Source organism: Corvus cornix, chromosome 3 (genome assembly GCF_000738735.6).
Source record: "Corvus cornix cornix isolate S_Up_H32 chromosome 3, ASM73873v5, whole genome shotgun sequence".
Taxonomy (NCBI): domain Eukaryota; kingdom Metazoa; phylum Chordata; class Aves; order Passeriformes; family Corvidae; genus Corvus; species Corvus cornix.
In genome coordinates, this window is record NC_047056.1 from 49,210,737 (window position 1) to 49,227,452 (window position 16,716).

General features: G+C 38.9%; 1 protein-coding gene across 5 annotated transcripts in view; it reads right to left on the reverse strand.

Annotated features, from left to right (window-relative positions):
- Positions 1 to 16,716, reverse strand: part of UTRN (utrophin) — a 356,530-nt gene that overhangs the window by 190,150 nt on the left and 149,664 nt on the right. For 4 of the 5 annotated variants that reach the window (XM_039567915.1, XM_020583681.2, XM_020583682.2 and 1 more), the window contains 4 exons: positions 16,091 to 16,208; positions 12,791 to 12,996; positions 11,139 to 11,293; positions 5,606 to 5,795 (listed from right to left, as the gene is read on the reverse strand). In XM_039567915.1, the coding sequence (XP_039423849.1) occupies positions 5,606 to 5,795; positions 11,139 to 11,293; positions 12,791 to 12,996; positions 16,091 to 16,208 (669 nt within the window). Of the gene's footprint in view, positions 1 to 645; positions 1,236 to 5,605; positions 5,796 to 11,138; positions 11,294 to 12,790; positions 12,997 to 16,090; positions 16,209 to 16,716 lie in introns of those variants that run through there. The other variant, XM_020583683.2, reaches the window with a different exon arrangement.

Sequence of the window (16,716 nt, forward strand, 5' to 3'; positions counted from 1 at the left end):
GAGACTATGAAAAAAACAAAAGGTAAACACTGTCTTTGGGAGTAGAAACAATCAGCCACCAAAATAGGTACCATCAAAAATACCAGTAAGTGGTAGCCTATGTCAACATGCTTTTCCTCCAACTTTCCTGATTTTTTAACCATGAAAGAACTCAATCAGTGAAGTCAGAATTTAATGGCTGCGTATTAGTGTGCTGAACTCATTGCTAATTAAAAGTTTCTCAAAAGAAAAATAACACTGGGCATGGAAAAATGCAGTTATTCTACATAATGGGTACACAGGAGTTAAAGAATCACATTTACCAAGAGCTAATTAATTCCCATGGAAAAGAAGTGGTACTATTTTATAAAAAACAAATGAAATCACTGAACATAACAGTTTTCTTCCAGAGACTTGAATGGTGGGCAAGAGAGCACTTTTCTAAAAAAAATGTATCAGTCAGACAAGCCTAGGGTTGTTCTGTTTTGGTTTTTTTTGTATTGCATTCTTCAACAAAACACACATGGACAGCATTACAGCTTTAAAAACACTAGACAGCCTAGATGATTTTGACACTCACCCCATGCTCACTATCTTTTCTTTTTATCTCAGAAAGACAACAGAGTTAGCAAAACACACACGACATTTAAGGCTTACGTTTCTTACCTTACAAAGCTTCTGGTAACGGGGAGAAGAAACTGCCATCCTCTGTAAACGATGCAACAACACCACAACTTTCTGAAGAGAGGATCTCACCACAGCCATCATTTTAAGTTTGCCACACTTCTGAAGATACCTCAGAATTTGCATTATAAATGAAGAGCAACTATCATTTCCTCCCGGTCACTGGACAATGATTTGCCAGCTTTCTGAGCATGCTCTCTTCCAGGACTGCTTTTGCAAGCTACAGGCTTTATACGTTTCAAAGGCAAAGAAGATTGATATAGCATAAGTTTTTCTCCTAAAATACCCCCACAAAACAAATGCAAAAAAATAACAGCCTTCACAGATTCTTCTAATCGGTACTGCTCAGCTCTGTTTTTGCAGAGGGCAAATGAAGTTGAGCAGCCGGTCGTCTGCCACCGTTCAGGAGTGCACTAAATAGCCAGAAAAAGGTTATTAATTTAAGCCTGAAAGCTGCAGGAACAAAAAAAGAATTCCTTCAGGAAGACGGCTCCAATGTATCACAACAGTTGCTCTTCCCTAGTAGCTGCTTTCTATCAGCAGACTGAGTGTTTGCTCCCTCACTCTGGGAAAGGATGCTCTCATTCTCAGACTGAACGCAGCTCTGGCAGAGCTGTAGAGTGAGTGAATAACAGATTGTGTTATAAATCTTGAGAGAGGAGCACAGGGATACCTGCCCTAATTATATCAGCCCTACGTTAAAGGCTAATAAATCACAGGCGTTTCTCAAAACTAGATTACCCAACACAAAAGGGAAAACTGCAGGGGGTAAACCTCTTCCTATAAAAACTCTCTTAAAGCTAATTTAGTCAAAGGGATCTCAAAGGATTCTCACTTGCATCAGAAAGTAGGAATGTTTTTCACAAGTCACTTCCAATTACATATTTTCCAGAATGACTTTAGACAAGAAAAAATAGGGTTTTGATAAAGTAAAAGCATACAGTTGCATCATCAGCCCCTTCTCTAAGTCATCCTTGAATCCAAAGAGCTAACATAATTTTGATGTATTTCCCATGACAAAGCAGAATTATTTAAGCCAGCAAAGGATGACAGCAGGACATTCAAGAGCATGGAAGTGTTTTGCTACCAGCAAGGACTTGCAATGCAATACAGCCAACATACCCCTAGGTGTGGCAAAACTGCAGCATAACCAGAGCCAGCTACTCATTGCTTCCAAAGGCACTGTGATGAATCTACTTAAACCTGTTTCAGAGGGGCTGCTGTAGCAAAGGTTCAGGGAGGCCTGAACACAGTAGGTGGAGCACACCACTACAAGTAATCATATGATTTAATGTGCATATTTCCACATGAAAAGGTACCTACACATTTCAAGCACATCAATCAACACAATATGCAGGCAACAGCTATCCTGACAAGTTCGTATGATCCAGAATAATGCACAGCTTAGATGTCAGCACATTATACACTGCTTTGCCTCTTTTAAGGCACTTTCCTACCAAGGAGATGAATGCAAGGTTCAGGTTGTTCATACAGGACGTTTAAAATCTCTTCCCAACCAGTTATGTGAAGACAACCTTCTCACCTTTATTTTTAGGACTGAATCAATGTTTCTACCACTCCTTAGATAAACCCTGTTTACCTGTACTCTGGTTTCTTCTTGATCTGTCTGCAACACTAACAACATCATTTTGAGTAAACAGATATACACATTCTACTCTGTATATAGAAATCTTACCATCCATATTCACCTTGCCAGGCACATTGTCTTTTCTCATCTCCACCACTTATTTGAACTGTTCCTCTGGATGCCATTGCTCCTGGCTTACATCCATTCCCACCAGAAGTGTGCTTCTATAACCTTCTAGATTGAGCCTACCATTATTAGCTGACATGCTCTTACCAAATATCTTTTAAGAAAACCTATGATGCAGCACAACTCTGAAACCATGGAAGCATTCAGAAATGACTGTGCAAAAGCTGAAACCTCTTCTGTGTAAGACAGAGCCCACAGTCCACACCTTCCTTCCTTCAGTTCTGCTTTTTATCTTCTCAGGTGTTTCAATCTACAAGTTTGAATCAAGCAGTGAGACAAACTGCCACTACTTATGCTGACTTTTTTTTTTACAATACAAAAAATCTTTGAATTATTTTGAATGCCGTCATATCTGTAGGCACAGGACTTTACATATATTGCACTACTTCTTGCTATTTCCTACCTTATTTTCTGCATCCCTGTTTTAAATTAGGTTTTAATCTCTTTCAGGTCACTGCTAAACATTTTCCAACACAGACTGTAGTGTTTTGGCACTAACCTGAAAGGAAAGACTTCTACAACATTTAGATACTGAGAGAATGAATTTAACTGACTGATGACACAAGCGTGGATTTTTCCTTTTCGAAAAGACATTGCTACCACACTCAAAGTCAGCATTATTTGCACAGTACTGTTGCTGGCCTCAGGTATCACAATGAAAGGCAAAACAAGCCTCAAGTGCTCAGATCACTGATTCCACAGCAGAGTGACTTGAGCTGCAGCCAAAAAAGTTAGGCCCAAAATGTAATGGAGGATAGTCCTCCCAGATTACCAGATGCCAGTTTAACAGATGATCCTATTTTGAAAATGCATGACGTGTAACAATGGCAACAACAACAAATCCATCATGTTTTGTCTTGGTTCAGCTCATTTCATCTAGAATTTATCACACCTTAAACTTATAGTAAAATTTTACTTAATGCACAGGCCTTGAGGAGCAGAGACATCTTCATACAGAGCAGAGAAGGTTATAATCCCTGCATTCTTCTTAAAACCATTTAACCACTACCCTTAAAACCAATATTTCTTCATATATTCAACAAAGCACTAAGAGAACAACACTGTTATTTTACATCACATAACAGAGGAAGAACAGGAAATTATCTTTGTTTAATCAGATATTCGGCTTAAGAACTTGTGGTGATCTGTTTACCCATTGCTTTTCCTATCCCACATTGTTCCCCCCCCAGCCCCCTCCCGTTCCTTGCCCCTGGCCACTCCCTCAGGCTCTCGCTATTGGTTCCAGTACCCCAACTCCACCGACAAAACCCGCCTGCGCCCGGATCACGAGGTCTCTCTGCCTCTGGGGATTGCTGGGACAAGATGTAACTATTAAAAGATTCTCTTAATCCCTTATGGAGAGACCGTTCTCGCCTCCTTCGCCATCTCTGGTTGTAACGCTGATAGCTGCTGGAGCAAAACTGCAGAGCAGTCCAAAATGGACTACGGGAGGGCGAAATGGTCACACTGCCCTAAGCAGCTCCCCTGAGCTCCCAGGGAAAGCTGCAGCTTGTTAAACTAAATCTAGCATTACAACAAGAACTTGCAAGGGAATGGGCTTGATATTTTGAGGTGCAGCAAGGTGTTAGCGCTTCATTTTGTTTTCAGAAGTTCAACAAATATTTGAAAACATAAACAGTGATTTGGGAGGGTTTGTCAGTGACATTATATGAATGTCTTCGTTTAAAGTAAGACTGTATGGTGGTAGGAGACAAAGTTCATTCTGGAAGTCATTATGACAGTCTTTGACATGCTCTACTTCACTTCCTAGGGTACCCAGAAAAGGCTTACAATATTCTATAAGGTCATGGGTGAGGTAAGTGATGATACTTCATGTGCACAGTGTATAGAAGCAGTCTCAGAAAAAGATGGACTATATCCAGTTACAGGATGCTGAACCAAGGGAGGTCATGCCCCAGCACCTCCAACTGCCTTTTCAGTTGTTACAAGCCAGGACAATGTGCATGGTCATGAGTTGGTTATAGACCTTCTCCTCCACACAGCAGGCAGTCTTGCCCAACAGTTGTCCCCTCACAGAGCCCAACTCATGCAATTTTAATCAGATTGCAGCACAACAAAGAATGGCAAACAACCTTCCATACTCATGGTGCTTCACATGAGCCAACAAACAAATTGTGAAATAACAGTTGTACCTTGGTGTGATTGACTACATAGAGTGCAAGGTAATGCAGAAATAACTCTATTTACACACAGCACTGCCTTCTGTTGTTAGCTGCCTGTGCCCTGTTTTAGCTCTTCCACCTCCACTACATTACAGTAGTTGGGAGCGCTGCCAATAGAAAGCGTAATACTAAGTTCTAAGTGTCACCACTACAGACTAGTCTCAGCATATCACAAAAAGCCACATCTCTATAGATAAGTTACCTGACTGACTAGAATCATTTGAACATTGATGACATGTCATCTTCAACAGATACAAACTGCCACAAAATACTGTGCTCTTTATTACAATTAACGAGAATAGTTTGTTATCAGATACTTCTAACAGTCTTGTTTCATTTCAATTCAGCTTAGATATGTTCAGATTACTATTACATGCACTACTAAAAGCAACATCTTTTCATTATAAGCTGCTCAAACCCACTTAGATCACAGATGACATTAATCCAAACCCAAAGTGCAGGATTTAGTAAGTGGTGTCAATTAAATTCCTCAGTCGTTTCTCAGATTTCCAGTCTGTGGCCTGTACAAGAAAGGAAGGTCAGCTGGGGGGCTGCTGGGCAGTAGGAGAGGGAGAAGAGGTAATCCAAGCACAACAACATCTTGGATTACTGGGAAAGCAGGAGGAAGGTGGCAAGCAGAAATAGGAGACAATGCAGCCCAGGAGGGCTTTACTTGGAGGGAAGTAGATTAAATTGTTCGGTTGGACAATCACACAACGTGACTTGGTTTAATCAAGCGTACACTTCCTGAATGTGCCCTCCAAGGACATTTAAGAGCCCTCAGTGCCACGGACATACACAAAAGTATGTACTTCAAATTTTAGGAAGACAAATCTGCTTCCTTCATACACCTGACTCCTAAAACACTTTCAGGAAACACCTTTCAATAGGCTGCAGCTTTCCCCAAGCAAGTAGATAACTCTTCTTTCTAACATTTGCCATTGAAAGAAAGCCTGAATAACAGCAGTATTATTTAGTTTCTCACCTGCATTTGCTTTCTGAGTTCCCTTACGCAGACACTGTCCTGAGCAGTGTTCTCACGCTCGGATGCATCTGCCAAAACATTAACTGTTGTCTCTGCCTCTTGAAGCCACTTGAGGAAGCTCTCCAGATCCTTGTGTGAGGCCTGAACTGTCTTCATCTCTGTCTCCAAGAAATTCTGCCTATCGACAGCTCTAAAAACAAGACAAGTGTCAGAATATTCCCCCACAACATACAGCATTATATACATCATAATGAAACTACTAAAAGGAAATCTGAAAGGTATCTCTACTAAGAAACTACACATCTGTACAGCTTGTTTTATCATTATTTATATCACTGTTTCTCTGGTTAGTATATCTATAGCTACCCACAGATGTCCTGAACTGGTTATACATGTCATTGACCTTTTTAAAAAGGCATGCAGAAGAAACTAAGTTATTAATTAAAAACCTAGATTTTCCTTTTAGAGTATTACCATCATCAACTTATGCTAACTCAAATGGTAGAAATGGTATTTCCATGTGTGAAAAATGGGCTTTTCCCTATCAACAAAACCCACACAGAGTAGAAGCACTGAGTGCTTGGGGTATTTTTGGTTTCTCTTTTACAGTGAGCAGAAACACTGCCATAAATTCTTAAGAGTTAAAGTGCTAAGGGATGAAAAGTCAAATACCTGGTTCTTCTCTGCTAGAAGACAAGACTTTTAACACTATCACTCAAACAAACAGAATAATACACTGCCATCATAACAGTCAAGCCATGCTCAACAAACTTAAATCTAAAAAAAGACTGGCAGAATATAGTCCAAATTTTCAGTCATATAAAAGATTTCTGACTGATAAAAATACTAAAATTTGTGTCCATAAGGGGATTTTTTCATGTAATAGCAACATAATCCAAATATTTTAACTTATCAGCAACTTCAAACAATTTCCTAGGAAATAAATCACCTTACACTTTTGCGTAACAGTACTGTCTCCTTGTGATTGAAATGAAACCCAGATGAGAAACTATTATAGTCAGCAACTTTAAAAGCTCTGATTAGCAACATTAATAAAGCATGAAAAACTAAATTTCATCTATTTGAGGCTGTTATTATGCAGCATTCCTTCTCTCAAAATCAGGACAAAAGAAACAAGCTGTCCCACGCCAGCACACTGTAGAGAAACTTCTAGCAAAGCTAACAGCTAGAGTGCTGCTGCTGCGTAAGTAGAAAGTTCAATTTTATTTTCACATCAAGCACTAACTGTATAGTAAGATTTTAGGGGCAAAGGGATATTTAATTTCAAGACAGACAAGACCAAAACACTCAATATTTGGTATTTCCACATTTCTCCAGACAGGCCCAAACTTGTGTCTTCTGCATCCTCCCATCTACTTCAGCTTTCTTTCCTCCTCATGCTGTGGCAGAAGCACTGCTCAGCAGTATGAAGGAATTGCGAATTTCAGTACTAGTTAAAATATTCCTTTTAGAAAAGAAGCAGTGGGTGTTCAGTACCATTCAGACTGACATTTCAAAGCAAGTAGCCTGGTTAACTAGCACATCAGATGAGGCAGATACAAGTAAAAGCTGTTTTCTTTCAAGGACTGTGAGGAAACCTCATGCAACCCCAATTCTGCCAGGCTCACATTCCTAAGTTTTAGCCTAACTAATTTTTAAGAGACAATTTGCACAAGGATTTGCAACCCCTACTTTAGGAGCTCAGGACATATGTCACTTGTTATTAATTGCTTTATCCAAAATAAGAATCTAAGAATCATTCCTGACTTTATGCTTGCCCAAGTTTTGGCTATTAGCAAATGACTAGAAGAGCAAGAAGCCTTCATTCTTGCTTCTCGCTTGCAGCTGGTATGCTTCACCCAGTCTTGAGAAAAAATAATAAGTAGCCATGCTAGGGATAACAAGTAGTTGGATAGATATTGTCCAGAAAAGATAATAAGCACCAGCTAAAAAATTACAGCACACCAAGGAACTGTGAGAAAAATGTAAAGTAAAAGCAGTTATGAGCTCTAACTTCAAAACCCTCTCCCTCTGCAGGGATTTTCTTCCCTAGCAGGGGGTTAAGGCCAAAGGTGGAAGAACAGGAGTGACAACAGGAAGAACAGACTGGTAATAAAGGTGACCTTCAAAGAAAAAGAACAGCTCCAAAGGATGAAACACTAAGTGACCCAGATCTCTAAGTCTATGTACTGATGTACTAGATAGGAATCGAGACAACCCAAACTTTGTAGTTAACAACCTTCACTGAAGAATATTGTGTTCATCCTAGTTTTAATTTCTCAAGCTTTCTGCTTGGTTGAACTTTAAGGAAAGAATTAAATCCTATTACCGTCCCACTGCTGCCATACATTTGAATTAAAGCTGAAAAACAATCCTTTCACTAAATACGCACAAATTTAGAACTAATGTTCTAAGAGTGTTTTTAAAGAGGACATCCATAGCAGTAGCGAGCAACACTTTTACAGAGCAGATGGAAATACTTTCATCCCCTTCTAGTAAAGGCCTCAAACATAAAATAGAAAATGGAGAATTCTGTACTGCAGATTAACAACTAGCCCATGCTATAAAAATGTAACTCAGACTTTCAAATAATTCTGATACCATTAGAGCAGCCTCAACAGACATAGGATCTGTACATCTTCCAGGATGCAAGAACTAAATTTGAGGAGAAGCTAGAGAATTATTTTCAAATGCAGCTAACTTAATACAGTGAGAGTGGAGAAAGTCCATGCAGATTCTATTGGCAAAGACACACCCAAGAAAAAAAAAAGTTATTCTATTACTTAAGTTTTCATGGCTCTGTTTCAGGTTTCTGTTCTATACAATTATTTTTTCAGATTTAAACTAAAAATTTGCAATGCATGTAAGTGTGTGACCAAAAGAAATTCAGAAACTAACATCTGAGACAGTACAGAAAGCAACTATAATCCATTACCAAGGCAGCACAAACATTTAGAATGACTATAGTTTCACCCCAAAGTATAAAAATGGAACACAAATAGCCACTGGGCAAAGTATCCGATTTACACAATGTCAAGCTGGGGAGCTTCAATCTCTTAATGCCAACAGTTTTAAAATAAGCTCCTTGACTTTACATGCCATGGCTACAATCTTCCTGTTCTTGTGCTGTTCAGGACCACAATCCTTCCAGGTGATGTTACTAAGGACCCTTTCCACAACCTCCAAGTAGGGGAACAAACTGGTATTTTAAAGCATTATGCTATAAATACAGATTTGTCCTTACAAAAGCCATAGGGCTACATGTCCACTCTATGTACAAGCCCCGCATGTCCCAAGATCTGCCACAAAAAGTAAGCCTTGTCACTGCTATTTCTATTTCTTGCATTTAAAGCAAATAAAAACCTTCATCCTGTTGAAAAGGTGCTTTCTTTGCACATTCTCCCCTTTTAATTCTACCGTGTTGCTCAGATGGGGTTACACTGGCTACCAACTGGCTCTTAGAGTTGTCCTTTACATTCTGCCACTAGTTAATAAACAAAGCAGATATTCACCTTCCTTAGGCTGCAGACTTCAAAGAGTAGCCCCAGTGATAATTGAGGAGCTTCAGTTATACACAACAAAATGCAGTAGCTTATTATTTTAAACTTTAAGCAGATTCAAAAATAATTAGAGGCTTCCAGGCAGGAGCTCTTCCTTCTGGTCACCTTCTCTGAGTAGTGGGCAGTCTTATGCCAGTTCTAGCCATAAACACTGCAAAGTCTGAATGTGAATGAGACTATTACAGAGTTTTAGTCTACTGTCAGTGCTAATCCAACAAGGAGCTGTTTCCCTTCATCCTCTAATTAACTAGGAAACAAGCTGCCACATGCAAAGCACAAAATGACAGAAGAACCATTTTCCTCCGAGGAAGGATAAGATGATGTTCTACTCTGCTTCCTTCATTACCTGCTTACTGAGAATAGTCCTGCTGAGAAAGACTTGGGGGTGCTGGTGAGTGAGAGGCTGGACATCACCCAGTAATGTGTGCTTGCAGCCCAGAGAGCCAGTTGTGTCCTGGGCTGTCTCCAAAGCAGCATGGCCAGCAGGGTGAGGGAGGGGATTCTGCCCCTCTGCTCTGCTCTGGTGAGACCCCACCTCCAGTGCTGCAGCCAGCACTGAGGCCCCAACATAAGAAGGATGTGGACCTGTTGAAGCGGGTCCAGAGGAGAACCACTAAGATATGCTGAGGACTGGAGCACCTCTCCTATCAGGAAAGGCTGAAAGGAGTTCTTCAGCCTGGAGAAACAAAGGCTCCCAGGGGACCTTAAGCAACCTTGCAGAGCCTGAAGGGGGCCTATGTGAAAGATGGAGAAGGACTTTTTGCAAGGGCATGTAAGGATAAGACAAGAGTAATGGCTCTAAACTGAAAGAGGGCATATTTCGATTAGATAACCAGGAAAAAATTCTTCACTCTGAGGGTGGTGAAGTACTGGAACAGGAGAAGCTGTGAATACCCCATCCCTGGAAGTGTCCAAGGTCAGACTGAATGGGGCTTTGAGCAGCCTGGTCTAGTGGACCATGGTCTGCTCATGACAGGGGGCTTGGAACTGGATGATCTTTAAGGCCCCTTCCAATTCAAACCATTCTGTAATTCCACAGTTTCTATAATGTTCTCCTTCTCTCACTCTTCAAGAGAACATCAGCTCCATAAGCTTTACTAAATAGGCTTTTCATTCCTGTAACTGACATCCCATTCCAAAAGCAGCTGCTTCTTTCACAGGCACATATACACATATAGAATTTAGTTGTCATCTTCCCCACTCCCACATACAGAGGATCAATTTTGTCTTCTCTCCTTCTAACCACAATGCATATAGCGTTTTAGATCTCAGAGTCAGACACTATTCTAAATGTTAATTGTCTATCAATACCATATACTAAAAAACATTTCTGCAGAAATTAGATTACCCTGAAGGAAAAAAATTATGCATAGGAAAATACAATCCTTTTATTGAGACATATCTGCAGATACATCTTAAATAGAGGATGAATAGAAAGATGTTTCAATTAAGTCTCAGTTCCTACAGGTCAAGTATTTTCCAGGCGGGAGTACTAGAAGGATTGCACTTGAGAACCCAAAGCACAGCCCCATTCAGGGGAAGTTTCCATTAGATGGAAGGCCATAATGAATTAATACATGGAAAGGTGAAGCTGAACACTTACAGCCTTATGAAAAGAAATGACAATAACAAACTACAAATACATAAATCATACCAGCAATAAAGAACAAGAGAGGAACTTTCAAAGACACTTAGAGTAATAGCCACAAGAAAACCTGAAACAAAACATGACGAGTCCCTTCTTTTTCTGCTTAAAAATATACCACATGAATGGGAAGTCATACAGAAGCTTTCCATTGTGAACTGTGGGAATTTCAATCACCAAAAGAGCTTGACTGCAATTAACTAATTATCCACAGCAGCCCTAAATGCTGCACTAAAGCACGCAGAGAAGAGACTACAATACACACATATACACAGAATGCAAGTTTAACACACCAGCTGCTACAGGTAGAGTGAAATCCTGTAATTACCTTTGGTTCAGATTAACCCAGCAAGTGTTCATTTGGTCAGTGGTTTCCTTCACCTTCCTTGAGTCATCATCACGATACTCTCGAAGTAGTTTATTAGAAAGATCATTGAATGCTGCTACTGTGATGTCACCTCTATGCAAATCCTGTACTAACAGCTAAAAGCAATTCCAAATGAGACAGATTAAAATCAGACTATTTCTCATATTATGCATTTTATCACATATTATAAACAACTCATTTTTTCCTCTTTTCTAAAAAGCAAAATGTGCATGTTTTTCAGCCAGAAGTAAAATCTTAAAGAGAAAATCTACAGATATTAAGTGTCCTGATAACAAACTAATCAAAACAGAAATAGGTGCGAAAAAGTTGTATTTGCCTGAACCACCAGAGGTTAGAGAAATCCTCTTTTATATTCTACTGGCACCAGAAATAAAAATACTTCTGTATTTTGAGTAGCATGAATAAGTTTGAATTATTAAAATAGCAATATAAGCGGCATCTAAAAGTAGCATAAATGAAATGAGCACTCTGAGAATTTGATTTCATTCTTTGGGATTTTTTTGGTTTGGGTTTTTTTGGGTTTTTTTTGTTTAAAATTAAGAAAATATATTAGAAGCGTTTGTTTATTGTAGGGTAATTGTAATGTACCTTGACTTTAGAGAATCTAAACTCAAGATTATTTCTAAATGAAAAATAATATTTCCATATATATATATGCAGTTGCATATTATGGCCTCTGTAGCTTTCTCTTTGGGCATGGGCCTGCTTTCACTTAAGAAAACAAAGTAGACCTAACAATCAGTTTCTATTTCCCTGCTCATGTAGAGATAGACACAAGTCAGATAGTTGTGAAAAGCACACAACTTTACTGTGTACTTAAATAGCTATGGATTGGTAAGCAACTCTCACAGTCATACTCCCTGCCTCTTTCCACACCCAACTGTACCCCCTACATTGCCCCTTCATGAATATATATGTGTGTATACATATATGCACATACTTTTTAAAACTCTATGATATGCCTGTTCTAAATACTGCACTAATAAGAGCCTCTCCTCACTGCTTTGTGTCTTTAGTTCTCATACTGTGCCACCTACAGCCTGCCCTTTTTCTGATAGCCACCAGGACAAAGAGCACCAGACTTACAGATTTATCGCAGCACGCTTGACATGATATAAAAAGCATCAAAGATTGCACGGAATCCAAAAAAAAAAAAAAGAGCATTGGATATGCCTGGCTACCCATCAGAAGTGAAATTCAGGACAATTTTAAATACCTTAGCCCATTCCTAAGCTACTGTTAAATACTTCTATGAAGTCAATTCTGTGGCAGTAGCATTAAACTTTAACTGGTCTGGGGTTCAAGCTCTTTACATAATATCATTTCTTTGATGCTATATTATACTCATTTCAGGTAAGTTTTCAAAGACACACATGCACGCATGCCACCTGTTTACCTCCCAGAATGTGATTCTTGGGAAATCTGATATATTGAAAAATATAGACAACTAAGAACATCATGCCCAAAAAGAGACAGAAAATAGTACAGCAACTAAATTGCATATTCACTCATCAATTGAATCCAATAGCATTACACAGGAATCAGGACTGAGGAATCTGGTATGGAAAAAAAATAGGCATAAGTGGCCTTACTTTGCTCTCTGCAATCTGTTTGGCAAGCATCTCTTTTGGGGCCTGCAGGAGCATTCGCAGACGGAGCTCGCACTGCTCCATGAGGTGCTCCATCTCCTGCCTCTGCTCATGCCACTGCAGGCTGTCTGTCAGCATGTACTTCAGCTGCTGCTGCCGCACCTCCACGCTGTGCTGGGTGTTGTCCCACTGGTTCTTCAGCTTCTCCACTGGGGAGGACAACACAAAACATGCAAAATATGAGGCAAATGAACAAGTAGCCATAACTACCTCTTAATTTTCAGGACAAAAGCCAATAATACAACTCATTCTCAAACACAATAGTCTCCATATTCAGTACTTCAGCTCCCCATGTAGTTGACATTCACAGAAGCAAATGAAAAATTCAGGTGTTTGGCTTCCTCTTGTTTAAGCAGGTCAGCATACAAGTAACAACTATTATTTCTAGAATATTTCAAAGGCATTATTTACTTTTTAAGTACACACATGTGGGAAAATGCACTGCAGAGACACACAAGCAGCAGAGCTCCAAGGAGCACAATTTTAGGGTGATAGGACCAGCAAGTCATCTTTGTGCATCTGTAACTTAAACCAGTACAAATAAATAAGGAAACAAATACTGTTTAGATAGCTTGTACAAAGCAAACTAAGCATTCCAGACCATCGTGTGTTAAAGAGTCTCATGGCACCTGTACTACAATTTTGGCCAAGGTAGAAACACTCCAGTAACAACCTACTTTGGCAATTTAATTCCACCACAGGTTTCTAAGACTTAAGTAGATGGCAGAACAGAGAAGTTATTGAGTACACCCCACTTCCTTCAAGTATTCCATTCCTCTCTCAATAAATAGTTAAATTAGGTGATGGATAAACACACTTAACCTTTAATAAACAAGGAGTGAAAAAGACAATGTAAGAGCCTAGAGCAAAAATTGTGCATTACAAAAAGCAGTGAATCTGTCTTTGGAGAGAAATGCATGGCATCATACATTTTCCTGGATACTTACAGACCATTAAAGCAAGTGTATTATTTGAAAGATTATAGAGGTGGAAACAGGTTTGTCTACTACCTGATGTGACAGTTATAGGGAACAAATTATATCACTAAAGAATGCAATAAAAAAGAGTGGTAAAAAAGTAAATGCAAAAAAATCAAAACCAAAAAAACTAAGCTGGATTTCTTGCGCATCTCTCCACTCTGAGCAGTAAGAGGCAGGCAGTATGTAAGACATTGAATGTATTTATTTTAACAGTAAGTATGCAGTTTTATTAGAAAATTAACATGCTTGACACTCAAGTCACTTCAATTTTCCATGAAGCAAAAATGTCAAAGGTTGTACTTAAACTGAAACCATTTAAGTGAACTTTACTTTTTTTTTAACCTTTTGCAATTATACAAAGCCATTGTGCTTCATCTGCTTGAGAAAAATCTCTTAACTTTAATACATTGTACAATATTCTGTGTAGTTCCACAAAGCTCTCAAAGACTGTGGCAGCAAAGCCCACCTGTCAGAGTAAATATCACTGCACCATGCTGGTGGACAAACCTAGTAATTTGTGCAATACAGATTCATCCATTTCAACCCACAGGCAGCTTGTGGATCAATTTTTAAGCATAGATATTTGACATTTACATAGTAGCATTACTATTATAGAACAAATACTTATTTATATACTTTTTCTTATTAATGAACCTTACTCTCTACACTGCTGACATATTTACTCTTTTTTCTATCTCCAGCAAAACAGGACAGAAAAATAGGGACATTCCTGGTAGCCTCGGGATTCAGTGGGTTCAAGAGGTAAGTTCCTAGAAAGAGTTGTCATGGGCACCAGTCTGCTATCACAGGCAGAAGGATTGGAAAGGATTCTTGATTAGACTGTTTTTAAAATTCCCAGTGTCTATGAAGCAATTGGGAGCTTTTCTTTGCTCCTATGCATTTGCATAGTTACACTTTGTCTAATGACACAGAGCAGACTCACAGAAGGTTGTAGGACATCAGTATATTCTGATAAATATTTAGTGTCTATATATACTCAGTGTTTAAACAACGAGGTGCATAAAGCAGACCTGAGCTTCACTTTTCTTCAAAGAGCAAACTGTCCTTAACAAATGTCAGTAGTAACAAAACCTTCATTTTTTTTTTCATGTTTTATGACAGGCAGAAAATCTTCACACACATCGAAAGTATCTACTGGAAGCTTAATCCATGGAACAATATACAGCTTCTCTTTTCCCACCCTGGAAGGGCATGACTATAGGGGAACTCAAACTTCCAACATACAGTCCTTTACTTCTTGTTCAGCTTTTCTGAAGAATCAGGAATGCTTGACCCAATGTCCCCTCGTTGACAGACTCCCATGGAGTACATGGTTATTATCCTCCCCAGAGTTTCCACCTGACCCCTAGTTCTGAGTAACTGCAAAACTAAGTTGCTTCTTTGAGTCTTACTCCCCCCTACCAATCCATAGTCTGTGAACCTCAGACAGCAGATGCCATCTCATCAGACTCCCAGAAAAGCCACCCATCTGTGGGCTTTCTATCTGAGCCCACCATCTACATCGAGTCTTATGGACACGAAAGAAATTCATGTAGGTGTAGTAAAGGAAAACTACATTACAGAGGGGAACATAAGAAAATATATCTTTCCATCTTTACTTCTAACTATGGTATTCCCTGCTGCATGAATTTTCTAATCTTAGCAACCAGCAAATCTTAAGATTTCCAAAACCAGATTGTCCATTAGTTTCAAATTGTGACAATTGGACATTTCTTAAGTACCAGTAAAATAAATTTTCAGAGGGAGTGGGGGCCTTTAAATTGGAAATTAAATTTTCAAGTACATGTCAGTGACTTAAAATCTCTACTGTCAGTCAACAATTTTCAAAGTACACATGCAAACTCATTGTCCTAAAGTCAGTACATTCATGTTTTTAACTGTCCAGTGCCTCAAAGTTCAACTAAAACAAAGACACATGATTAGCTCCTTTTCTCAATAAATAAAATCCTCATCCCTGTGGCTGTGAAGCAACCCAAATTCTTCAAAAAATGTTTTGAAATTCCCGCAATACTATTGACCTTTGTACCTGAAAAAATGGCCAGTCAAAAAAACAAGCAGCAATTCTTGTTCCAGGAATTTTCATTAGACTTTTTAAATGAAAGCCACTTAATTGCCAAGTGTTCTTTTCCTTTTCAAGGCAGGCAACTTCAGCTAGGCTCACTTGAGAATTTAAGAGAAAGATATGAAGATTTTTACTGCCATGGAAACAATGTATTCACAAACACAGGATGGAGAAACTTACTTTTTTCTGTGATCTCTGTCCTAATGTCTGAACTGGAAGTTTTATTTTTCAAATTCTGAGCCAATGTAAAAACAGAATCAAGCTGCGGGTGCCGATGGTCCATATCTGCATTGGTTATCTGTTGAGAATTAGGATATGATTTTTAAGTCCAAAAAGTAGAAATTAGTTAAATTCATCTGTATTATTTGTAGATAAAAAACCACATGTGTCTCCACAAGGATACTGCTGGTCCCATCAATACTTTAACCTTTGAATTGCTACATTATTATAGCACTGCTTTAAAAAGCTAAAATATTGTAAATTACAGTTACTGAAAATCCAGAGGTGAAAGTTAACTGTACAAGCCACAGTTACCGCAGTTGTTGCCCCGTGTTTTCCAATAGCTATTTTTCACTCCTCCATAACTTATTTTTCTCCTAACCAAGCTGTCATCATTTATATATCTCAGAAGCAGCAGTGGGTACAGGGGGAAAGTGAAGAAGGAAAACAACTGTAAGGAACAATCAGACCATATAATGTTGTTTTATAAACTGTTGTTCTCTTACTATGGCAGTGTACCAGAAGCACATATTACAAATATTATACAGTTAAAGCAAAGCATTTCCAAAGCTACTGTACATCATGTT